We start from the raw sequence: 26,993 nt of genomic DNA, 5'->3' as shown, positions 1-26,993 counted from the left end.
CATTTGACCTGAACTTCAGATTGAGTCCACAGGATTCAACTCCCCAGTTAAAGAATAACTTCTTTCAATACACATGTAGAACTTTCTCTCTCCGTCTTCATAACTGGCCTGCACTCAAAGAAATGACTCATTGGATGAACTCAATTAAATTGTTGGCAGGTTTTCCATCCAATAATTATATGCAACTCCAACTCAAATTTAGCACATCAGTGCAATACAATGTAATTAAGTTAGTCCAACTCATTTGTATCAAATACATCTAAAATAAAATAACGATATTCATTAAATTAAATAAATTTGTGTTTGTCCAACTCAAAATATAAACTAACTAAGAAAATATGCAAACTCCACACAGAAGTAACGCCCAGACTGGGAATTGAACCCACAGACCTTTGGCTTTGAGGCGACGGTGCTAGCCACTACACCACTGTACAGCCCTGAAAGTGTCTTCACCTTGTAAACAACTGATTTTCAGCTGGCGCATGCGCAAAGGGTAGTCCTCAATGAAACACATTTATTTTGAGTTGATATGCACACCATCTAACCTAAATAAATCTAATAAATGAAAGAATTCATACATTTTGTGTTCCACCCATTAAATATAAATATCTATTTTTGTAATTGATTTATTTAAATGTATCAAACAATATTTAAATGTGTCACCTCGAAGAAGGGCTTGAATCGTTTTTGTGAGTGTAACCTAAATAAATCTAATAAATGAAAGTATTCATACATTTTGTGTTACACTCATTCAATATAAATATCTTCGTTTTGTAATTGATTTATTTAAATGTATCAAACAATATTTAAATGTGTCACCTCTAAGAAGGGCTTGAATCGTTTTTTTGAGTGTGGACACAAGTGGCTAATGTAAAAGATTGTTTGGCAAAGACTAGTTGGAATTTACAAGCTGCCCACACAGATGACCTTCCCAGTCATCTGGCAGCACTACACAATTACACATTATCCATTTTATTGTGCAACCACAGTCTCAGTATACATTTATCTTTTGCAAGGAACACATATCTTATATATAATATATATATATATATATATATATATATATATATATATATATTAAAATGACTTTCCCTTTGAATTGTTCTTCTGTTCAATGTTCATTGAATAGAGGATAATGAATGAATACATACAAAAATAATTGTCTGAAGTGTGCTTGGTAGACCTACAATGTCTGGTTACTGGTGACACTGTGGATTCAATGTGGACGATTCACTACCCGTAACCATTCAGCCCCAAATGAATTGTTACTGTAATGTCAAAGGAAAACAAAGACACAATATCCACATGTGGGAATCTGTTTCCGGCCCTGACCTATCTGGCACACAACGCTTTAGGGCATTTTTAAATCTGAGCTGATTTGAAGCCTTGCCATATTTAATCAGGGCTCTAGTCATCTCCTGACTTGAATATGAGGAACACCACTTACCATGGAAAACTCACTTACCATGCTGCTAATAGGATATCTGTCTCTGAAATCTGTAAAGAGAGTAGGTGGTTTTCAGAAAATCCACTGATGTTCTGGAGAAGTCATTCCAGCATCTCAGAGTGAGACAAAGTAATTATTCATTTGTATCTGGCCAATATTAAGTATTAATTCATTTTTACATTGAACATTAAAGCTGCACAAATATAAATGTATATTTTAACCATGAATCAAATAATGATATGAAATGTGAAAGGGTTGCTCTTAGAGATAAACCCAGAAAGAATTATCAGCCGACTCAACAGAGCCCGTCAGCTCAGTCTGAGCATCTTTCTGCATCCTTCCTGTTTTGGGTCACTTTCAAAGCTCTCGTCCAACTGGTTTCCAGCAGCAGCAGCAGCAGCAGTAAAACTCTGCTAACATGCTACCTGCTCAGCATTACATACAGACGGACCAAGTTAGCAACAAGCTGGTGAACATAGTGCAGCATTCAGCAGCTAAAGAGACAGATATGTCACATGTATTGGTCGGAGACCATGAACAAAGCTAAAAGCTAAAAGGAGAGTTAATATTAGACTACAGCAGGTGGCCAGAAACACGACTTTAAATAAATGGCTGATATTGTTATTCATCTTTTGGATGTGTCATTTTGGCAACTGTATGCGAACACATTTGCCATATCAACTTTAAAAAATCTTAATGCTGTGTTTAAAGTTTGTTGCAAGGGGGTGCTATTATTAAATGATGCACTTTTTTTATTAACGAACGGTTGTGTCTCTATATATATATATGCAGACATATGTACACATTAGATAAAGTTTATTAAACTGTGAAAATCAAAAGTCAAATTTCATTATTTGTATTTCAAAAATGTGAATTCACAAAAAGCTTTTAAAGTCATAAGATTTTTTTATTTCAAATATTTAAGAAGAAAAATCAAAGTATACTATATAGCTTCTAAAATAGCTAAACTAGCATTTTACCTATTCATTTCTCACAGCCTCAAACATTTCTTTTTATAAAATCAAAGGCATCATTAACAATGGTAAGATATATCATGGTCAGGTTTAAAAAGCTGTTTTAGTTTTGTCCGAAAAAAACTTCCAGGGCCATGAATGTATCACTACCATCCCTTTTGTTCTGTCTTGAATGTGTCGCTCTTGTGATAATATTTGAGAAATATATTTGATCATACTGTAGATCCCAATGTTTCAGCAAGAGGAGAAGCCATAGCCCTGTGTGGGTTTAATTACCATGCTGCCTGACACTGCCTCACTTGTTTCCCCTCCATCGCTTGTAAGAAGTGCACATAATTGGCTCCAATGTTTATGGATTCAAACTTGTTCATCGTCTAATAGAAATCATCTCTTTGGTGTGGAGGTGTCCTCTGGGAGCAGGGAGTCAGTGAGTCACCTTGGCCTGTGTTGTTCTGTTGTCCTCTGTTGTTGTTCATCTTGGAATATACAAAGAAGACAAAGGGAATGTTGAATGAGGCTTTCTTGGAGTTAGAGTTCCCATACAATATTCATCTTATAATAAGCAGGAATGTAATATACTGAACTTAACTGGGTGAAAGTGAAAGGTTGTAGGGTCTATTGCGTGTCAACAAAACATCACCGGGAAATGTTTACCTTTCATAAAATGATGTCATAAAGTCGTCTGGTCAGAAGTGTTGTGAGCTGACACAGGTCATCAAACAGCTTTGATCACCTTATCTGTTACTATCTGATTTATGGCCGTGTATGCAAGACACAAGATTTAAAATGATCATCTTGCTGTAAGTCACTTATCGTCACAGATGGTTTATCAAAGCTGACATCGAGTCAAAATAAATATGAAAATCAAATAAGCTTTATTGACGTGAGTGTTCCTGTTTTATTATTGCCATAGCTAAATTGCATATTCTTAAATAATTATATTTTAACAGAATAAAACCAAATAGATAAAGACTAGGTAACAAATACACGTAAACACACACACACACACACACACACACACTCTTTTACAGATTAAATCAATCAGAAACATTGACATCTGAGTGTGTTGCACATCTGAATGTAGGACAGTAGTCAACATACAGGACTGTCTCAGAAAATTAGAATATTGTGATAAAGTTCTTTATTTTCTGTAATGCAATTAAAAAAACAAAAATGTCATGCATTCTGGATTCATTACAAATCAACTGAAATATTGCAAGCCTTTTATTCTTTTAATATTTAATAATTTTTTAATTGCATTACAGAAAATAAAGAACTTTATCACAATATTCTAATTTTCTGAGACAGTCCTGTATTTTACAGCTATAATTGCACTTAGATTTTTCTACCCACATACATATGGCAGTTTCTGAGGATCGAGTAGACGGAGAGACTCAGGGTTTATATAATGTATTTTTCCAGGAAAACTTCTCATACATCCTGTTATATTCCCCAAGTAAAAGTATGAAGTGAGATTCTGTCTCCAAGTCAACACAGTCCTCTCAGTCTGTACATCGTCAGTGTTGTTCTTATATATTTGCCATTCAAGAGATTGAAACTAATTTTGAATTAAGAATATTCTATAATTGCCATGATATTAGCTCATTCTTCCCCTTTCTATATTCTCCGTTGCAACATTATACCAACCATTTTGATGAAGTTTAAAGAAAAAATTATGATAATTTCTTCACACATACAATGTTCCCCCGAGGGCGTATATGTGCTGTATATTAAACACCTCCCTTTTAGTGAAGCGCTGCAAAGAGGGATTTACTTTATCCCTGGCTTCAATTCTAAGGTTATACTTTTTATATAAATGATTGGGGCATTGAAAAATCTACATATAGCTCTTTCCTACACGTTTGGCTGCAGCTCTGGAATCGCAGGAACAGGAGCATAATTATATGCATTGCTTCGAGCCTTCAGAGTGTTACGTGTTGAAATAAAGTAGGCAGCCGTAGCCATTTTGGGACTAGTGTCAAAGTTGCTACATTTTGTTCAGTCTTTCTCTGAGGTTCAACAACACTTTGCTATGTTGTTTGGAGTTTTTAATGTCCTCCCAACAAGCACCCGCTGTGTTAAGCACCGGGCCCTGTTTGCTTGATTCAAAAGGTGGGTGCTTCAATCAAAATTTTAAAAAAGCCTCTTCCTCCCACACTGATTACACTAAGAGGAAGATACAAGTGTTTCAGATTATTCATCAGCATTTAAAATAATGTTGTAGATCTAAACATAACTATTCTTTCGATACAATGAATGGGCTTCTCCCCGGCTCACTCTTAAATATCATCTGAGGGTGTCATGCACTAACAGTGATATGTATTCAAAGTTAAGTGGACTGAAAGTTTACTGCATTTTTATTAACCAATTAACTAATCCGTACATTATAAAATAATAAATTGTGATTGGCAAATGAAAATGCCTGGATCCCTGAGGAAAATAATTGAATCACCATGTCAACATTAGTTCAATCCAATTATGAAACAGGGTATTGTTCTCAGCCTGAAATCACTTTTAATGCTTCGCTTCAATAACATGCCACTGCTCCTTTTCACTTTCATTAGCCTGTCATTGCATTATAAAGCAAAGTGTGCAACAGTTCAAGGCAATTAGGCTTTCAGTGTATTTTACATGGAGTGTCAAGCCTCAACCCAGAACCTTTCTTCAGAGTTTAGTCAGGCCACTCTGTGATATTCTTAAAATGTTCTGCCCTGACCTTAAACTGCTATTATCTATCTGGCTTGAAGTAATAAGCGTCAGCTCCCCCCCTTACCTTCATGTCTATCAGCTCTGCAAGGTTTTAATGTGGTCCCTTCCTCAGTTCCTCTGTTTCCATGGATACTGACACAGTGTGCCGAACATCTCCAGGCATTTTCCTTTCCAAAGGGCAGTGCAAACTCTAGGTTCCAGCCTTGTTTTTCTATGACTACGTATGTCAATCTGGTTTGATCATAATGTCCTCACTATGTGCTTTTCTCTCTTTTCAAATGCACAGTTTTCTGATTTGAGGATTAATGAGGCTGGATGATATAAGCAGCAGAGTGAACCGTGAATCATATGCATATGACCTGTTTCCAGCAAACAAGGCAGGCTCTATTTTCAGCACCTTGGAGCAACAGCAACACCAGAATTAGCTGTGCATCAACAGGCAGTGTAGCTGCAGTATGACAGACCCACACATGTTCCCTTTCATTTAAAAATCAGTTTTCACCTCCATATAGGATGTCTTTACACTGGTGATTCATATTTACCCATTAATAACCATATATACTAACTACAGTTGATTAATTAATCTATACGGAAAGGTAGAAACAACCCAGAAGTATATTATATGTCTTTATTATTATTCAAAGCGTATTCGACAAAATCTTTATAGCACAGAATGTATGTATGCTTTCTACAAAAGCAGCTGGACGCACCTTGAACTATCACATCGCAGGTGGCAATGAGTCACAGGAGCGTCATGCTTTATTTTGATAGGTTGCTTTGATATTTTCATCTCTGCAACATTAGCAGTTCTCAAGTGTCCCCGACGTACGTTGGTTTCTGTTACCTATGGGACGTTAATTTAAGCATTGAACAATATTCTTATGAAACTTGTAAATACCAGCCAAAACAGACCCAGGTCTAGGTCTGGCCAATGGTGGAATTAGTGCATTTTGACCTTGAAGAATCCTCGATATGTTATCATGCGTCACAGACAGTTAGGTTTTTGTTTAGCGGGACATTATTGTTCCTGTTTTGTGTTGTTGCCACTTAAAGTATATATTTATTAAGGTACCCTATCAATGTTAGCAAGGCCAATCTATGTTATAGACTACTTGTTAAACACAGATGTTCTTAGAACTTGACTATTTCAGTATTAAAGACATGTGGGAATATTGCATCATGACATTCAACTCATACAGCACTTGAATGCATTGCATGCACTTTGATAAACATGTAAGTCTAGGTAACTGATATCCCTAGTAGCTGTAGGTAAACACAATTCCCCTTCTCTCACACCTGAGGTAATGCAGGATTAGTGTCTTGTGTGAACCCCATGAACACCGCAGGGGAAGGATGGATTGAGTGTGGTTTCCTCAGTGGGGATGTACAGTGTATGGTAGAGCTCACAGTATGGTGTGGACGCCCTGGGATGATGTGATACACTTCAGGCTTTCCCTCTTTGTGCGGCATTGCTCAGATTATCAATTCAATTCAATTCACCGCATCACACTGCAAAAAATCTGCGCCGGACAAAGAAAAGAAGCCTAATCTCTCCTCGCTCACAAATGTCAGTGTGCAATGACAAGATTCTCCAGGATACTCCTTTATTTCTAATCCTCTTCTAAACAATCGCATTTCGAGATGGAACAAAGATGGACGAGTTTATGAAGCTGAAAAGTGCTTCTACATTGTCAACCCTGAATGTAATCTGCTGTATCATTTAAGCAGTGTTGTGGTGTCTTCCCTTCCGCTCGGTGTAAAACAGTTGACCTCCAGGTTGGATCCCCCGCATACTAATGAGGGCTAGTGTAGAGGAAGGCTCAGCCACGTGTCAGCGAGCCCGGCTCAGATCTTTACTACAATTGCCACCTCTGTTGCTATAGTTTAAACTGACTCTTTGTTTCATTCACTGCACCGGATGGTACTTCATTGGACGGTCTAGACCGGCAAATGCATAAAGAAATATCAATGTGATCGAATGGCAGAAATCTGTTGGAGTCTGAGTTTATATTTGCTCTCTAACACTATCGTGTGACAACAACGTATTTATAGCCGTTTTAAAGCTTTTTCTAGGACAGAAAGCCGCATTTCTATATAAATAGGAAGCCATTTGAACCCACAGTCCTTGTCTGTATCTCTTTCTGACCGTGTCTTCCCCTTGTGTCACTAGGGTGTCTGCATCATGACGACAGCCTTTCTGCACTTCTTCTTCCTGGCATCCTTCTGCTGGGTTCTCACAGAGGCCTGGCAGTCCTACATGGCAGTGACGGGAAAGGTTCGGACCAGGCTAATACGCAAGCGCTTTCTGTGTCTGGGCTGGGGTAAGCAAGCAGCATGTTCCTCTAAACTTCTTCATTATCTGCCATCATCCCTCGTAGCTGCCATTTTCTCTCACGGTCTCTGGCCAAGGTGTCTTTCCAAGTATCTGTGTGTCTTTTTCCATCCTATCTGTGGGGCAGTCAGATCCTCATAATATCAGGCTCAATGTCGTGATGCCTTTATGCTCCAGTCAAGCTTTTTGAGGGACAGCTAAATGGACCGGCCTTAAGCAGTGGGGGGAGACAGACTGGTGCGGTTCTCCCACAGCAGGTTGCAATGACCTTATGTCTGATAACGAGGGCATGAGATGAGAGTTTACACTGCAGCAGAATACATTTGCAAAGGTACATTGTGGGGAATTGATATACACTGCTGTTTGCTTTCCAAAGTATTATGTTCAATCAATTGTAATATTAGGTTGTATCACACATGAAATACATGTTGACATCAATAGTGTATTTATTATCTATATTGCAACACATTTTAATCATTCTGGGTATCAGATAACAACCTTTCTCCTGCCTCCCACGCTGTATTCCCTGCACTTGAATATCCTATCAAAAGAAGAAAAGAAATGTGTGTACATATATGTCAGTGAGTAAGTCAGTAAGTAAAACATATCTTTATCAAAATCTGAAATAATTAATTTTTTTCTTCATTTGATAAATATCAGTCTGAATCATGTCCAAAGGCTTCTTTCATACAGACTGCTAGAAATCTCTCCTTTAAAACATCTGTTTGATTATGAAAGAGCCCACACTCATTCTTCTTGTTACCTAGCAACAAACAAGGCTCTCTTAGTCATTGCAGTGCCACTGCTTGCTGCAACAACAACAAAAATGGATAAAGGCTGTTCTCCAAACACATGGATCTGTCAAAAACGCCATAACAGACAGTTTGATGAGAAATAATGCAACCTATGTCTTGTTGTGTGACAATAAAAATGCAATGCATAATATGAAGACCATTTCATTTTTACATACACAACTTGAAATAAAATAGTTATAATCTTCTCTATAGGTGACCACGTGAATTAAAACGGAAGACAAATTCATTTAAAAACTGATTCCCAAAGTGACGTGCAGCACACGGTACCTGTTGTCTCCTCGTGCAGCCTGTTTGATGTGCGGCGTCTCCACCAGGCTGTTGCCTCCACGGTGATTCATGACATGCTTGTGTACACTCGGCACTCTTTAGCTCTTCAGCACTGCAGAGAGGCACTGGATGGCCACGGGGTCTTCGCCTTGTGCTGCCAGGAAACTGATTACATCAATAGCACCTGCCTGCGCTGCTCTGAGAGGACACGCGTTAATATTCTAAGCACACAGTAGTAAGGACCAAATATATTGCACCAATCTATAATGAGGAGCCATACAGCAAAAACAATTAATAAAATACCTTCATATAAGTGGTGTGGAGGGCAGGGGAAATTCTTACAGTAGAGTGATGACATTTCACTGGGTGGTTTTCTGGACTCGATGCTGCGCTGCCATTTTGACAAAGCACAGTACAGTCTGTACTCTTCTGCTGCGTAATGGAATTCAGTACAGCATGTTGATTGAAATATTGAAAATCATATAATTGATCATATACGCTCATAGGATTGTATAGCCTCATACCGTAGCTTCTAATGGAGTGAGTCTCGCTGCACTTTGTTAAGTGGCTGCAGGGCAAAGAGGCTGACTTCTTCTGAATGAAGTGGATTTGTGCTCTAAGTTCTGACAAGTACAAGGACTTCTCGAATAACTATTTATTGTTTTCTCTTTTTCAGGATTACCAGCTTTAGTGGTTGCTATTTCAATGGGATTCACCAAAACAAAAGGCTATGGGACACCTCTATAGTAAGTCTTTCTTCTTCTGTCGATATTCATTATTCAGTGCAGGTGCTGTAGGTTCACGGTAACACTTAAGAGTAATGATGACGTGCTCCTGCAGTGGATTACTTATCCTAAATAGTGCCGTAAACACAGTCTCCCGAACCGAATCAAATTTAAAAATAGCACAGCGGGACCCTGCTTTTGTGTGAGTTGTATCCCAGCTGGATACCAAACGCATAAACACTGCTTAAAATCTCCTTAGCATTTTATCACCCTGTGAAACTTTGGAAGTAGAGTTACAGCATATGGCACTTCTCCACTGACAATTGAGAGAAATACAATTGTATGCTGTGTGCGCCATTAACTTCTTGGTCGGATTTCACTGTTTTTTCCTGCTTCCCCTGCAGCTGCTGGCTGTCTTTGGAGGGTGGGCTCCTGTATGCCTTTGTTGGACCTGCAGCTGCTGTTGTTCTGGTATGTTGCAGTCATCAGATGTCCACTTTGAACTTTTACATGCTGATAATATAACGAACGTGTAGAGTTACAATAAAGGAAATGCAAATAATAAACTAAGCTACTACTCTAAAAAAACAGGTACGTATAATAATACAATCCAATATTAACACACACAATCCATAATGTATTATCGGTGACGATACAGTATCAGTGTGGTGCAAATTGTTAAAACTCGAAATGTTGCTGTGATAATGCCTAACAGGAGGAACACACTCTGCTTTTAAAGTCAAAGTAATGAGAGTCCCATCAGGCAATGTGCTCAAGCAATTCCCTTTCACTTACCATAATGGTGCACCATGGAGCTGTGAGGTTATAAAATGTGTATGCATTATATTTGTTCAAAATCTAATATACCGGGTTATTTTAATCATCTCATATTTACATTGTTGTAAAGAGGAAATTACCCAAAGAATGTGATTATGCAAATCACCAAGACTGTGTTAAAGGGACAGAGAACAGTGGAGACTGAGTCCTTCTTTCATTGTCAAACATCTCTGGTGGGATTAGAAATAAAGTGATTTTAGATTACTTATTTTTTTAAGCGACTAAATGTCTCAGTTTGAGCTTCAGATGCACCGAGACTTGAAGTCGTGCTGTACTGTCGTTTCCGTTTGCGATGAACCTTAGAGGAACACAAGCAGAAATGGCAGAAACGACCCTCTGCAGTGAGAATGAACACCATGCTGCTGTTATCACTGCATTGATATTGTGACATCATCCTGAGATCTCACACTGACACAAAGCTGGTTGAATGAAAACATTCCCCAAATGTATTTGTATAAATACTTAAAAAGCTCATTATTTCAGCTAGAGTTAGCGGAGATAGTTAAATATTGTAAAATTCTACCCAGCTGCTATAAATCTGAATGTTTTCTATTGGCCGACGTGATGCTGCTAATAATAGGAGAAGGTGCCTTTGAGAAGACAAACATTTTTTTCTTTTGGCTGTTGAGCTGGGCTGACTATCCGAGGCATGCCTCATCTATTGGCTGAACTGTCACAGAGATGAGCAAATAATACAAGTTAGATGTCAAAGCTCAATGCAGGCGCAGATAATGACGTCAAATTATTAGCTTGGCAAGTTGAATGTCTAGATAGGAGATGTATATATACCTTTGCTTTTTTAAATGATCTTGTTGCAGTAGATTTATTGAAAAGCTAATGTACCTGTTCCTTTTTATTGACAGGTCAACATGGTGATCGGTATCTTGGTGTTTAATAAACTAGTGTCCAGAGATGGCATACTGGACAAGAAGCTGAAGCATCGAGCAGGGTATGACAGCACGTCCTTGTTAGTACCTCTTTTTTCTTCTAAACATTCTTTCTTCTTAACCTCATGCAAAAATACAAACATGTTTAGATTTTATTTTGCACACACTTGGAGATGTAGACTTGCTGCATAAAAGGCATGAACATAAAGGGGTCAGCTCTCTCCCGGGAACGACACAGCTGCGTATTTCTTTGGCAGAATCAGTCCAAGATGAAAATCATTAAAACGCCCACACATTGGCTGCGTCTGCTGTAACTAATAAGGAGGGGTAGAATCTCAAGTCGGGGTAGTGGCTGTTAGCATTGTTTGTCATGCTGTTGTCTCTATGTCCCACAGACAGATGAGTGAGCCACATACAGGATTAACTCTCAAGTGTGCCAAATGTGGTGTTGTATCAACAACTGCTTTATCAGCAACTACAGCTAGCAATGCAATGTAAGTGCCCGTCAGTGTCTCTGAATCAATGAGAAGCTGCTTCAAGGAGTCTCTGCATGTACAGCGTGTCCACCGCTACAATCTAGACCTTGCAGTCCACTGCAGCGTAAACAGATGTTTCAATTCCATCCACAGTCCATCGGAGCTCGAGTATGGGAATGTCTTCGACTGCAAACGTGCAATGTTACATGTTTTGTTTTTTTACAGTATGCTTACTTTACTACGAGCATGCACGTAAAGCCCTGGAGTAAAAAAAGGCCCGGATGGAAATGCCACTTTTCACTCCAGATGTTATCGTGTTGTCTACACCAATCGTCTTGCTTTTATTTCCTCTCCACAATCCTCCCTTCCTTCTCTCAGGGCGTCCCTGTGGAGTTCTTGTGTCGTCCTCCCTCTGCTGGCTTTGACCTGGATGTCTGCGGTGCTCGCGATGACAGACAAGCGCTCCATCCTCTTTCAGATCCTCTTTGCTGTCTTCGACTCACTGCAGGGTTTTGTCATTGTAATGGTGCACTGTGTCCTACGGAGAGAGGTAACGGTTCATTTGAAGTCATCTTTCTTTCATCAATGATCTTTGTTTACATGGGGATGCAATCCGCACTGCTCTTGTTCACTGTAATCTTGCTAATAACTCAACCACATGAACAAATCTAAGTTATAACAACAACAAATAGACAAGTTAAATACTGAATCTTAGGCAGACTTGAGGGAGGAACATATCTTAAAACAAAAGCATTAATTACCTCTCAAGGGCTTATTTTTTTCGAAACACGTGATATGCAGTTTGGTGGACATGATTAATACCTGATTCCCCCTGTCTTTAGGTCCAAGATGCTTTCAGATGTCGGCTCAGAAACTGCCAAGACCCAATCAGTGGTGACGCAACGGGAACCTTCCCTAATGGGCATGCTCAGATAATGGTAGGCACCAGTGGTAGTTACCCACTATTATCTGTAGCCATTAGATCCTATATAATTTAAGAAGACACAAAGTCCTCTGGCTATTTATAATACATATACAAACCACCTTGTTCTCCATTGACCTTAATTTAACTTGTGCTCTTAATGCTGTTTTTTAATGTATTATTATTGAGTTTGATATGGCTCAAAAGACATGAGGCATTGTTTCCCATAGGTTTATTCCTTTACACATAAGGCTTTTGCAAAGCTGCAATTACATGCAGGGTAGACACTTGGCCCTTTGATAAATGACAGTAGTTGCCTTTGTTTTTTTTTAGGCCTGAAGCCCAATTCTTTATTTCCATTTGATTGAACTCCCTGTCCATGTTTGCCATGCACCCCTCTCATTTCCTGTCTCAGGGTAATAGAGGGCTGTTCCCAGCCTGATCTTTGAAATGGGACACCAGTCCTCCTCATCTCGCACCACAACGCTACTGGCAAATCATAGCAATGATCTGCCATTAGTATTCAAACGCAGCTCGAAGTGAAATAGTTTTCATTATAGCAGAATGGTGTCAAGGCCTCCTGGTTCAATACAGTCATTAGCAGCCAGCACAAAATACTTCCCAGCTGCTTTTCCATAAATGTATTATTGATATATTGTTAAGATGGTGCAGAGAAAACAATGATTGCTTTGCCTTTTTTTAAAGCATTTTGAAGAAAAGAAAAGAAAAAAAAATATATATATATATATACATCATTGATCCCAGTCTTGCAGCTGGCTTTTACACAGGGATACCTCTTGTGTTGTAAACATGCAAACTTTTCAGAACAAAAGGCTTTGTTTGTCATCATATTGACCATTTGACCCTCCTCTGCCTGCAGACGGACTTCGAGAAAGATGTGGACATCGCCTGCCGATCAGGTAACAAACAGAGTGTATCTTATTAACACGATTCTCCTTGACTTGCATGCATGCATGCAAAATAAAAAGTCCCAAAAGAGGTTAGATGGTAAAAAATAGCTGATGTTACATAACAACCAACAATCCCCGCAGGAGTTTTTTTCACAGTTATCAAACACTGACTTTAATCTGAGAACAAAACAGTATAAAGAGAGCACTTGGATATTCACTTTTGTCTTTGCTGCAATAAATATGAATAACAGCAGCTTTTCCCATCTTCAGGCAGCCGCACTACTGAATGACGTTTTGCAATAATATGTTGACGCTGTCATAGGATAGATGTGCATGTGCTATGGTGTCTCATTTTTTGAGGATTTTCTTCCTCGCTTATGGGAGGATATTATTAGGAGAATGCATGTAACTAGTGTTGGCAGCTAACACGGGCCTGGAGCCTCATCTTTCTCCCATCCTTTCCAAACCAATGAAGAACACGTCCTAAATGGATCTGCAGGGAATAACCAAGAGCTCTCTGAAACACGGCGTGTTAAAAGGCAAAAAGGGCTGTTGGGCTCTTCTGACCCACATTACATCACGCTGTACATTCTTGTAAACCTAAAGTGGACATACCCGATTCAAAAAGGCAATGCAGACAGGTGTCATCTATAAATCATGACCAGATTCAGACCAAAGTAGCGCTGCGGTCGAAGAGAGATGCTTTTTAAAGATTATTTTCCGGGCTTGCAGAGTTTAAAATGGATTATTGTGAGCAGCAGAAGTAATATTCTGCAGTCACCCTTATGAATATACTAGTAAAGTGAAAACCAGACTCAGACTGTTTTCCCCAATGTCCACACTGAGCTTTTATGAGACTCAAAAAAAGGCAGGGGTTAGATCGTTTGTGTTGTAATCTCCATGCAAGCCTGTTGTGAACAGACAACATAATTCACACTGATTCATGAGGCAGAGATGTAAATGCTCAGTGGGGAGGACAGGGTGTTCTTTTAACCACAAGTTATTTCTGAATCGATGGCTGCGGTTTCTTTTACAACATTTGGTGCATTACAAGGTTAAGCATCCCTACACTTGGATGTGGATGCTATATGCTGTGAACCCGAGAACATAATGTAACCCGAGGACTGTATTCACTACTCCATCCTCCAGAGACACCTGCTGTCATGTCTCTTTGCACTTTGGTGTAACGTCACACTCAAAGCATGTGCACGGGTATTTGTCTTGCCATTACCGTTTTCCCTCTGCAGCACCAAATCCTTTGATAAGTGATATGGTCATATGTTGGATAATGACAGACAAACTGTGACACTAGTTTTTTTTACTGACACATTACAACTAATCCTTGTATCACTCTGTCCTGCAGCACTCCACAAAGACATGGGCTCTTGTCGCGCCGCCACCATAACAGGCACCCTCTCCCGCATTTCCCTCAACGATGAGGAGGATGAGAAGATCCCCGAGGGCCTGAACTACTCTACGTTGCCTGGCAACATCATCTCCAAAGTGAATATCCAGCAGCCTTCAGCTCTGCACATGCAGATGGGAGGCGGTGATCTGAAAGAGCAGTGCATGGCTGACGGCAACGCCGACATGCGCCGCACTGTTTACCTGTGCACCGACGACGCCATGCGCCAGAGTGACCATGACATGGTGGGCCATGACATGGAAGGCCACTCGTTGCAGGCCCATATGATGGAGACAGACTACATAGTCATGCCCCGTGGCTCTGGAGCGGCGGTGTCCGGGTCGGGCAATATGTCCACCCTCCTGAAAGAGGACAGCAAGATGAACATCACTATGGATACGCTGCCACACGAGAGGCTGATGCATTACAAGATGAGTCCGGACTTCAAAATCAGCCCATCAGGCTTGGACCACATGAATGTGAACCTGGAGCAGCAGTATCCTAGTGCTCCCGAGCAGATGCAGAACCTGCCCTTCGAACCTCGCACGGCTGTGAAGAACTTCCTGGCTGAGATGGAGGAATCCGCGGGGCTTTCAAGGAGTGAGACAGGGTCTACAACATCTATGAGCTCCTTGGAGGTACATAGTGGACGGAGCTCAGAGGAGAAAGAGCTGCAACAAACACCTTCACATAAACACACATCTATTATGAATGTACATATCTTCTTAAAGCAATGCGTATTAACTCAATACCTTCATGTTCTATATTCACAGAGAAGAAAGTCACGATATTCTGACCTGGACTTTGAGGTACGTAAAGAAAAGATTATTACGATATAGCACATGCATCTAGCTTAATTGCGGACAAAAGCCATTTGTTGCTGTTGTGTTTGTCATTTGATTTCCTCGTACTTGTTGTGGCTCTTAAGCTTATTGGAGTTACAGACTCAACAAGATTTATTGACATGCTGTGCTGCAAGGCTGTCAACTGACAAACAGGGCGACAGTTCTCATCTATATTTTGTCCTCCTCCATCTCCTCCATCCATTAGCTCTGTTGATTTTCAAAAAATTTATGCTTTCTAAGTCATTTGCCATTTCATGTCAAATTTTACCACTGATTTCAACAAAGATTATATTGGCTTGATTATATTTGGCAGGTTTTAGCTTTTCCTTTGCATTATTAAATCAGGCATTTCTGCATATGTATTGTACACACTTTCAAAGTAAAGGAAATATAAGGCTTCTGGCAGCGATTTTGGCCTAGCGTGCATTTAGTTTCAGCTTGGATGCACACCGACCACTAAATTTAAAGTTTTGTGCCACGGTTTGAGTTTAAGAATTTTCCTTACGCAAACAAAACTGTAAATGAGTCAATTTGTCACAGAAGAATTATGTTTAATTTAGAGACTCCAGACATTGCAAACTAAAATAGTTGAAGCTTTCAGCGTCCTATCACCCTTACTTTAATTATCTTGGAGTTTCCTTCATTTTGGCAGTCACTTTTATATATGCAGAGACCGATAGATTTGTTTCAAACCTGGCCTATACGTAAACTGCCATGCCGCTAACAAATCAATCAGAGTTGAAGGGGGTTGAAAAGGAAGATGCATTTCCATTATTGGCTGTCAATACCAAAGACAAAACCCTTGCCATTGCAGAAAGTCATGCACACCAGGAAAAGACACATGGACCTGTTCCAGGAACTGAATCAGAAATTTCAAACCCTGGACCGATTTCGAGACATACCAAATATGGGCACCATGGTGAGTAACAGGAAACCAGGGGGGTGACGGTCAGCCAATTAATTATAGCAACGTCAAAATACCCTAATTAGATATCTGGTGTAGGGCACATACTGTAATGTGTGATTGTGCAAATGAGCGGTTACAATATGTAGCAAAATTATTTATGTGGAAGTAAAACTTCCTATTCGCAGTGAACCAGGCGGCAGCTGGCGGGGGGGGGGGGGGGGGGGGGTGGGGGGGGGCAGTTTCAGGGAAGAAAGACCTCTGGTAATCTTGTTGCAATAGAGTGCATCCATTCCAATGCAAGGCCATGAATGCACGTTTATTTATATGCACATTTATCTACTTAGCAACCCCATCATTTTTCCATTAATGCATGGCAGATTATTTAACCTCTCAACATCAAGACAAATATTACCTTAAATTCACTGTTCTCTTACTGCAACTGTGTGGGGGGAATCTTTTTTCTTCTTAGTCATTTTGCATGTAGAAGTCTGGAGAATTATGATAATTCTTCCTGACCGTGCTTTTGGTCAAAGGTCCTGCCATCTGTCTCCACACCTGGCTGGAGCTGTAGACAATGGGGGTGTCAACCTTTCTGTCTCTTTCAGACAAGTAGCAATGTTTTTGTATCGAATGCAACAAATATACATGAGGCTGGTGACCAAACACAACCAGACTATTGTCAATGTCAGCCAAGCAGCATCCTTTTGGCTGCATGTTATCCTTTTTTTCACTCACATTTCAATCACCCTGACAGCACAATCTTATTTGAAGCCCGTTGCTTAGTTACCAGTCCAAGTTTTTTTGTATAGAAAACCATAACTCCAGTACATTCCCCCTATTCTTTTTTCCCCAAATGAGTGCAGAGCTGGCTGCAGACATTAGTGGGAGCAGCTTTTCTCCCTGACTTGCAGTAGCACATTTGGGACTGTCAATGGGAGCACATTCAGATGAATGGCTCACACATGAAGCCAATACAGTGCACCATTTTCTGAGCTTGAGGAAAACACAACTCTGTCATGACTCCATGATAAGTATGGTCCCATTTAATACACGATCATTATCCTTTGTTATTTAATGCTTTCCAAGGCATTAATCCATTATTTTCAATGAGCAATGGGTAGGAATTCATACAATGTCCCTTTGAATGAACTTGACTGGAAACGTCCTTTTTTTTGTTGGAAAAATAACAGTTTAGCTGCAGAGGATGTCATGCCACTAATGTCACATCCCACTGGCCATGTTCACAGGACAAGGCAATGCCAAACAAGAACCCATGGGAGAGCTACAATCCAGCCTGTGAGTACCAGAATTACGCCACTATGAATGTACTACAATCTGACACCAAGGACTCGCTGGAGATGACGCCTGCAGAGTGGGAAAAGTGTGTCAACTTACCCTTAGACGTCCAGGAAGGAGACTTCCAAACAGAGGTCTAAAGGACAAAATGCAAACAGAAAAGGAGGAGAAAGAGATGTATTTTGCACTGAATGAAGCAACAGACTTTTCTAACAGCCTTGGCATACCTATCTGGATAATACGTGTGTGGCAGGGACAATATGTGCCAATACAATTTAAGGACTGAAGACAGAGAAAAAGGAAAATAAGTAAAAAAACATCAGTGTTACTTTTTGTATTCTCACTCGTGTACTTAGTGTGGGGCAGCCTGGTGTACAATATTTACCATCATGTGTTTCAAATTATCTGTTGAGGAATTGGCTAAAAAAGGTAATCTCTCAAGATTACTCCTCACAAAGCAAATGACATGCCATGTCGCCCTAGCTTCATTGGGTCTAGTTTTGATTTCATAAAACTAGACCCGGGAGCACAATGTATATATTTATGCAGGTTTTTAAAAAGTTTATAAGTCGGTTTGGCCATTACTACACTTTTTACTTTATAATATAAAACATGGAAGGCAATGAGGATTTGTTCTGTCATATTAAAATGAATGTTTGTCAAGCTACATTCTTCATTGCTTTAAATGCAATAAAGATAATACTCACTTTTATATAAATAATATATTTCACAACTTTAATACTGCAGAATCTGCTTGAAGGATCCCAGCAAGCTCTCTCATCTGCAGCTCTGTATAAAATATTTAAAAACAAAATGTTGTATGGTGTAAATAAACTTTTGTCTACATATGTTTTACTTGTGCCAATTTATTTTAATGAGAACAAATGCCAACCTGATCAAAAGTTATAGCGAAAAATGTTAACATTTGAAAAGGAATGTAAATAAAAGAGGAAATATGTTCGTACTGCTTCAGTGGTTGTGTTAAGTTTATGTGGTTTGTTATTGTGGAATTCATTACTGAATTAAATATAGAAAATCAAATGATGGGCGTGTGACTTATATAAAAATACATCTATTACATTAATGGAAACATTTGATTGGACTATAACATCCAACCTTGTCTCAAGTTTTTACAGACTGGATTATCCAAAAAGTTCTCTCCAGTACCTCAAATACTGTCCCCTGTGATGATTTTTATTTCAGATTAGTCATTCCCTTTATGATTTAAACCCTCCCTTTAGCTGAAGGTGAAGTATAGTAAAGTTTCCTGAATCACCTCATAAATCCACCCCCGTACCTGACTTCTGAATTGGGAGAGGAATCATTCAACTCCAAACAGGTTTGTGAGCCTCCAGAAGGTTCACTGATAAGATCACTTTTTCCTGGGCAGACGGAGCCAGACAGCGCACACACGGGAAGTGGGTGAGAGGGCTTTGGGGAAAAGTTTGTTTGTCCCGCCTGGTGGTCGACGGTACGGCTGACACTTGGGTAATGAGAGCATCGGTGGGAGTCGTCCCCCCCTCCCCTCTCTACCTCTCTCTCTCTCTCTCTGGGCAGCAGTGGTCCACCCAGCAGGAGGAGAGGAAGCCAGGGTGGAGGACTTGGATCTGCACCGTCAGCGGAGAATGATGACAAGAGGGAAAAGGGGGGAAGCAGACAATAAACACAGGCACACATTAAAATCCCTGTTGTGCTCTCACGTCGACCCAAGATGAATTAGCATGATTACATGTAAGCTTAGTCTAGACATTAGTGTCTGAATTTACAGTGCATTTCAATTTCCTCTAGCAGACATAATTAGGTTAATTATATACAGTACAGCTGCCTGTGAGAGATTATGTGTCTACGTCCAATACAGTGAAATGCCTTTGGAAACGCTGGCTTTTATTTTTTACCTCAGATTGTACACAAAGCTTTACACCATGTAAAATATCTGCATGATCTTCACAAAATTAATATATATATATGTACATACATACACACATACATATAAATATAGATATATATAATTATATGTATGTATATATAATATATATATATGTATATATATACATTTATAGATACAATTAATAGTAATTTCACAATTTAGTAACTACTGTTATTCTTACATAAATAAAGTTATCTTTTTACATGAATTCATCAATGTTACTTTTTACCTTTGAAGACACTGTCAAGGTGCAAGAAGAGACTGTACTTTACACTTCAAGATACAATCCCAAAATAACCAAGTTCATATTAGGAATGACCACATCGTATGCTATTAAATGCATTTCTTTTATTTACCAGTCGTGCAGCTGTCAAAACTAATTTCCTTTCCCAAAACCTTAAGCATTTTCTCAATAAATGCATGGCTGGCGGACTTTCTCCTCCTCCAAGGAATAATATTTAGTTTCAGTGCCTCAGGAAATAATGTATGTGTTTATATGACCTAATCTGATTCAAAGCGATACATGTGTATGAGAATTCTTCATCAGCTCTCCTGGTTGAATTATGTCACTGTCAAATGCACAAAGTGACTCACCAGCAACTGAGCACGACAAACTTCGCTGTGTCCATTCATAGGTTGGACAAAATAACCTGTGTGTCTGTAAGTGGAAAGCTGTATTATTTAGTTGTTGGTGAGCTGGGATTTGTTGACAAGCCTAGTGGACAAGTCATCATTTGGGAATGAGTGGCAGGCCCCACAGGCCCCAGAGAGCAGAGAGGTGAACCTGCTTACGGGCTGCAAACACTGAATCAACATAATCACATTGATCATGCGTCACCTTCCTCCCTGGAGGCATGACTGAGGGCTAAGGCAAACGCGTGGTCCATCAAGGGCCTGTCAGAGGAGGTGAAGCCTGGAGGAAAGACTTGAGGCCGCCCAGAAATCACAGAATGGACATAAGTACAGAGACAAAGTGGTGAAGTGCTTTACACAACAGTCCTAGCTATAGGGCAGGGCTCTCAAGTTTTGAAGACAGGCAAGAGTGACATATCCATCATGATTGGCTGATAAGTGGCTCCTCACAGCAGAACTCCAGGGGAGCGCTTAATTCCTCCACGGTGAGGGCAGCGCGGCCAGCTCATGTTGGCGCGCTGCGGCACATTAAAACATTAAATAGCCGAGAGTTTTTTTCAGCGTGAGAAATACGATGTGTGGCGGGAGTGCGTGACTTAAGACCGAAATGCGTGAGTCTCACGCTCAATGCGTGACACTTGAGAGCCCTGCTATAGGGTATGTTTAAAAAATAAATAATTACGTTACACAACCAATGTCAAAAGCCGCTGTGACTTAACTTTGTCTTAAGTGCTAAATAATAGACACTCAGGTGGTAAAAGTGGTCAAAATGTTAACAAGTCTGCTGTGCATGAGAATGTCAGACCTGCGGTGAGCGGGCTGACATTAGCGGCTGCTAGCAAAGCTAATTAGCATTAATTAGCTGGAGGGGGAAATTATTCACAACATCGTGATTTTAGCTAAAGCTAAATATTTTTTGATAAGCTATCGCAAAAAAGGACTGCAGTGAGTTAGCTAACTATACCCTATGTTAAAAATATACACAGCAGGGAACATCTGAGGTATAATTAACTGTAACACTAGGTAGGACTGTACTTTCAAGGAAAGTTGCTCTGCAAATGGAAAGCAAACGTTTAACAAAAATGTCACTTTGATAGAGCAGCAGTTCTCCCTACGCATTGTATAATGCGTTATTACGGCCCTTCATCCTGTGGAGCAGCAAGATGGATGATGGGTGCAGAGGTCCCTGACAATGGCTGTGCTGTTGTGTAATTCTTCTGGTTATAGGCTACTATCACCAGAACTCCTGACAATCAGCTCTGCCTCATTTGAAAACAAGGTCCGTCTCAGAAAAAAACTAAAAACCTTCAGAAGTCCAAAAAGTGGGTTGTCTATTGGTTCGGCTTCTTCCTTTTTTTTGTTTCTCAATTTGTAATATTAGATAATAACATAAAATACTGGGGAGATAATTATTTTCCATTGTTTAACAGATAATTAGCTGGGTAGTGAGGCATAATACAAACTGGGATGTAACCAAATTGAGTCTGAACTCCCCCTGCTTTCTTGGAACAAAATCACACAATGACGTGTACACACAAAAATGTTACAGTAAATAGAACATTTTATTTTACATAAAAACTTTTAAAATGTAAATAGGATCAAATGTGGTGATACAATTGTGTTAAAATTGTGTAAAAATATATAATGTATCTGATATGTATGGCCCTTCATGATCTTACCAACACTTCAGCTGCTTGCGAACATATTGATATTTTCCTGAACCAAATACTTGCATTCATTCAGAAAAGGTGTTCATTGTTCCCGAACAGACTTTCAAGAGGGAGGGAAATGATTGAATAAGCAGCAAGACGGGAAACGTTGCATTATAGGAAAAATCCTCTGATCTGACATGTTGATCACATTCTAGTTCTTGGGCTCCATGTTTTCAGCTCAAGGCTTATTTGGTTTATTATTGTATGACTTAACTCAAGGCAGGCTTGCACAATAGTTATGACAAGGTTTGTGTAACAACACTAATTGGACACGCACTAAAAATGTCATGCAAATCCAACCGAGGCGTGCACCGAGTAGTTATATGCTAATCCAAGGAAGGATGTATTCAACTGTCGGTTTCATTTGATACATGTCCTTAGTACTCTGAGTTTTAGGATGCTTGATCTTCAAATGCAATATTATAAATATATTTCCGAAGAAAAGACCATAAAGTCAATATGTTTTATAGACCACAATGTGACTAATAATGAAAAAGGGTTGCCGACAGTTGCAACAACTGCTGAGATAAAGTTCCCCGTTAGTGTGGTGCAAGGAATTGTTTTGATTCATGGAGGAAAAAAAACTAAGTATCGCTCAAACGGGAGCAATTAGACATTAGAACTGAACCAACTCACCCTGAAGCTTTGAATACATTAAATAACAGGTGGAATGTAGTACGCACTAATAATGTGTGCAATGTGTATTATAGAAATAATTAGATCTATGGTCAATCAAAATGTTTAACATAGATACTGTGTGATTAAAATCGAATTTGTGATAAACATAACAACTTTGATTCCTGCAAACAGTAACACATGTGGTAGATGCTCTGTTCTACAATACAATACTGAGATTCTTGGATGAAGAGTGCCGTACAAATTTAAATCCATTATTATTTTTATTATTAATAGAACATTTATAAATGTTATATACAATATATACCACTCATTGAGTATGGAGGGGTCAAAATAGTTAGAGGAGACATAAGGAGTGCGTTTAAAATGGTTTTATTTCTTTAAATACAAGTACCATTCAATATTAACACAACTGCATTCTTTTCAACCCATCACAGGTGAACACAAACACATCTGATGCAGCTCCCGTCGTCATTATGTAACCTTATTTCCTGCTGCCAGACTTTCATTTCAAAGCAAAATACTAAACTTGAGATTCAGAAGTGAGGCTAATTTAATGGGTTAGAATAGTGTGTACCCATCAGCGTGCTAGACATTCATGAGGCACACATATTTGATTTCAAATTAAAAACTTTCTGTCAATTTATTGATTAAATGAACAGTTTGTGTTCATTTTTATACCACTAAATTCACTGAAAATAAAAATAAACATGACTGTAGATAAACTAGAGCAAAAAAGGAGAAGTACTAAATAAAACGACATACATATTTGATTTATTCCATGTTTAGATGCATCATGTTCTTCAAAGATAGATAGCAAAACGCTGTTGAACCCTGAAAATTAAAACCAAGAATTACCGAAACCTTGAAAACACGTCAGCCGCACTTGGGCCTTTACGTGACACCCAGTGTCGGTACGCAAGTACAGTAACGTTCGATTAAATAATGGTCTTGGCAAATGGATAACCCAAGACAAAATAAGCAAAATAAACTTTGAAAACATTACTGCTGTCAACACATAGAATTATTATGTCATACCCATTAGCTTTTGAGCAAGCAGAACAGTTTGTAGAGGCTCTAATATCTTCCCAGCATTTTTATCTTAAATAGTATATTAGAGCCAGCGTTACATGATGCCATTCAGTAACCTCTTCTTCAAGGTAGGGTTTAGTCATCAATAATATTGACTGAGAAATCAGATATCAGTCTCGGTGGTCTCATTAACAAGGCTGGAATGCACAAGACACCACTGCAATAACTCCTTAAAACTAATAAAATAAATGATGACAGATTCCCGACATTCATTTATTTGTTCATCAAATTGTACTTTGTAGTCCTTTTAAATTATGGTGGGAAAATCTACAAACCCGTCCGAGCAATCACTGCTTTTCAGTGCACATATTCATCATCACTGAAGTCGGAGTCATCAGCCTCCACCTCTCCTTCAATCACAGACTTCTTCCCTCTGCAGCAGGACACCACCAGGCCAATGAGGAAAGCCTAAAAACAATAAGCAAAGCACACATTAGGAAATATTTCATAAGGACCATCTGATCGATAGAATGCATCAACTGCACAAGGAGAGAGGCTATTAAATATTTCGCTGAGGAGATTAGCTGTGTGCAGTCTCGGAAAATCATTTTCCAGCTTTCTGAGTAGGAATTAAATTATGTTCTTCGTCGCTCATCCTCTTCCCCCCCGAGCAAAATGGAGCCTTTAAAATGAACAACATGTTCCATAGGTGTTAGGCTCAAAAGATATATTTTTTATTCATCAAAAATTAACACATTTCTTCTTTTTTTCTTAAGAACATACAACTATAATTCTCACTGTGCATAATAATCGCCCTGGAGGTATGTCATTACATCTTTGGACTCACCCCGATAAAGGCCCAGTTACCAAAGTAATAGATGGTGCTGAAGAACCAGAACTTGTGGAGGAAAAGATAGGATCTTGTCACAGTGCACTGGTCTGAAAGGGACAGAGAAAAGACAGGAACATTTGAGAATGTAATGTATACAATAACAGTATATGATGTATTGTTTCCAACCCAGATGGTTGAATGGTGAACGTGTTTGGAAGCTACTCTCCTCGGCTATTCGTTTGACAAATTGTTTCAACCCATTTTGTGATTTCTAGTGCAAGGTTTCTGCAAGAGTCAGATGCCTAGATCAAATTATTTAAGATACGTTATTATATTTTAAAATGAAGGACGCTTATGTTTGGAAATGGAAATGAAAAAACAAACAAAGAGTCATTTGGTTTGAACTCAAGGTTCACTTCCTCAGACACTTTTGGAAATGAAACTTTGGATCCGGCCAAAAAACTTCGGAGTAGCAAAGTGAATTTGAGGTTAAAACTTTAAATCACAGATGGTCAAATTTACTTTCAATATACACTTGTTTAGTGTCTATAAATCATTCGGGTAAAAACGGCAAAAGAAATAATGTCACAGTAAACCGTTTCAATTTATTCACCTTCCACCAAGAGTCCAATCCCCCTATAAAATGTAAGTGTTTTTAATTAGAAGTTTGATAATTCACACTATCCCAAGTCATTCTCCACCGTCTCCAATGTTTGATTAATTTTAGTGCTGTGAAAAATAACGCGTTAACTCAGTTAATCCAATTTCAGGTTTAACTAGTTTTTTTTTTTTTACGCATTTAACGCATGCGCAGAATGAGCTTCCAATCCGTCTGTTGTTGGTCGTCGGGACGAAAAAAAAGTCACTTGCAAAATGAGCTTCCAATGCACCACTTCAATCTGAACTCTGTCCGCTCTCATGCAGACGGTCTGTTCATCGTAATGATCCTTCCGCAGGTTCACCTACGGAAACCTTGTTACGACTTTTACTTCCTGTAGATCAGGGTCTCAACACGTCGATCGCGACCTGCCAGTCGATCGCGGCGTAGTGTCGGTAGATCGCATGACATTAAAAAGACTGGTCCGGCCCGTGAGATGTTCTCTAGAGCAGGTCTCTGATGTTTTATTAAACTAAACGTCTGTTGTTGATCGTATCTCCACAGCAGCATGTCATTTCTGTCTCTTCGCGTTGCGTTAACACTTATCGATCTCCGTCTGGCGCGCCACAGAGCTCCGTGCGCGCGCATCGGGACCGAGCAAAAAAAAATCACTTGTCAATCTGTCCACCTGTCCGGGCTGGTGAGGTTTCAGCTTTGCAGCGGTGTCCCGCCGTCCCTTTCATCACGGCCCAGTTCATGAAGAAAACCCACACAGTCAGTTTGCCTCAGCAGCTGCTAGAGGAAGACTAGAGGCCTTTAGATTGTATCATGGTGGAGTTAATGGTTGACAAACAAGAGAAAAATGTTCTGTTTAACCTCCTGTTACCTTTACATTTACGAACATATTTTACCCTCGGGGTCAATTTGACCCCAGCAATTAAAACCTCCAGAAAATTATTAGAATTAATATTGCTTCCCAAGTTTAAGTGTGAGGTACTTTATGTTTGTTTGTTGACTACCTAAATAGCCCTTTAAATAAAAATAAAAGTTTATATTTCTTATATGTTTGACAGTGAAAAACAGCCTGGGGTCAAATTGACCACAAAGAACACCGACATTAAACATTGAATGGGGTCAAATTGACCCGAAAGGTAACAGGAGGGTTAAACATTCTGTTTAGGATGAAGATGTATTAATGTTCCATATGGAAGAAAACTGCTAAATAACTGCTGAGTTGCAGCACCATTGTATAGAAGAATGTATAAATGTATATATCCGTCTTTTGTCATAAATCTCTATGTTCTCACAAAATATACCGAGAATATCGGTAATATGTGATTAATCATGATTAATCCACAAAAACCTGTGATTAACCCGATTAAAAATTTTAATCGTTTCACAGCCCTAATTAATTTATAAATGAACCCTTGAAGGAAGAAAGACGGGCGGAATCAATACAGAAAGTAAGAACAAATAGATCCGGTTAACAAAGTGACTGATGCTGGAAGTTAAGAGAAGCATCATCGTAAAGGAGGAGTGAAGAAAGGACAATAGACAGAGGAAACAAAATGTTTGTCTTAAGAGCAATATGAGAAGTAACTTCTCTGTGGTGAGGACAACCATGCAGAAAAACATTAGTATTGCCCGGCGTTGTTAAGAACGGCTCTTGTCCTTCCTCTGTGTTAACCCTCCTGTTACCTTTACATTTACTAACATATTTTACCCTCGGGGTCAATTTGACCCCAGCAATGAAAACCTCCAGAAAATTATTATTGTTAATATTGTTTCCCAAGTTTAAGTGTGAGGTACTTTATGTTTGTTTGTTGACTACCTAAATAGCCCTTTAAATATATTAAAAAGTTGATTTT

General features: G+C 39.2%; 2 protein-coding genes across 5 annotated transcripts in view; one reads left to right on the top strand and one right to left on the bottom strand.

Annotated features, from left to right (window-relative positions):
• The window catches only part of adgrb3 (adhesion G protein-coupled receptor B3), a 113,831-nt gene extending 95,112 nt beyond the window's left edge, over positions 1–18,719 (top strand). For 2 of the 4 annotated variants that reach the window (XM_056436100.1, XM_056436104.1), the window contains 12 exons: positions 7,301–7,451; positions 9,221–9,290; positions 9,674–9,740; positions 10,970–11,073; positions 11,389–11,487; positions 11,848–12,019; positions 12,312–12,407; positions 13,272–13,311; positions 14,666–15,345; positions 15,481–15,516; positions 16,367–16,471; positions 17,707–18,719. In XM_056436100.1, coding sequence (XP_056292075.1) covers positions 7,301–7,451; positions 9,221–9,290; positions 9,674–9,740; positions 10,970–11,073; positions 11,389–11,487; positions 11,848–12,019; positions 12,312–12,407; positions 13,272–13,311; positions 14,666–15,345; positions 15,481–15,516; positions 16,367–16,471; positions 17,707–17,895 — 1,809 coding nt within the window. In that variant the 3' untranslated portion in view covers positions 17,896–18,719. The remainder of the gene's footprint in view (positions 1–7,300; positions 7,452–9,220; positions 9,291–9,673; positions 9,741–10,969; positions 11,074–11,388; positions 11,488–11,847; positions 12,020–12,311; positions 12,408–13,271; positions 13,312–14,665; positions 15,346–15,480; positions 15,517–16,366; positions 16,472–17,706) is intronic. The other 2 variants (XM_056436102.1, XM_056436103.1) reach the window with 2 other exon arrangements.
• A 4,300-nt stretch (positions 18,720–23,019) lies between these two features.
• lmbrd1 (LMBR1 domain containing 1) overlaps positions 23,020–26,993 on the bottom strand; it is a 53,658-nt gene continuing 49,684 nt past the window's right edge. The window contains exons 15-16 of the mRNA XM_056435542.1: positions 24,543–24,634; positions 23,020–24,163 (exon numbers count right to left, since the gene is read on the bottom strand). Of these exons, the coding sequence (XP_056291517.1) occupies positions 24,053–24,163; positions 24,543–24,634 (203 nt within the window). The 3' untranslated portion in view covers positions 23,020–24,052. The remainder of the gene's footprint in view (positions 24,164–24,542; positions 24,635–26,993) is intronic.

The sequence above is a fragment of the Pseudoliparis swirei genome, chromosome 17, assembly GCF_029220125.1.
Source record: "Pseudoliparis swirei isolate HS2019 ecotype Mariana Trench chromosome 17, NWPU_hadal_v1, whole genome shotgun sequence".
NCBI lineage: Eukaryota > Metazoa > Chordata > Actinopteri > Perciformes > Liparidae > Pseudoliparis > Pseudoliparis swirei.
This window is presented reverse-complemented; position numbering and strand designations above follow the sequence as displayed.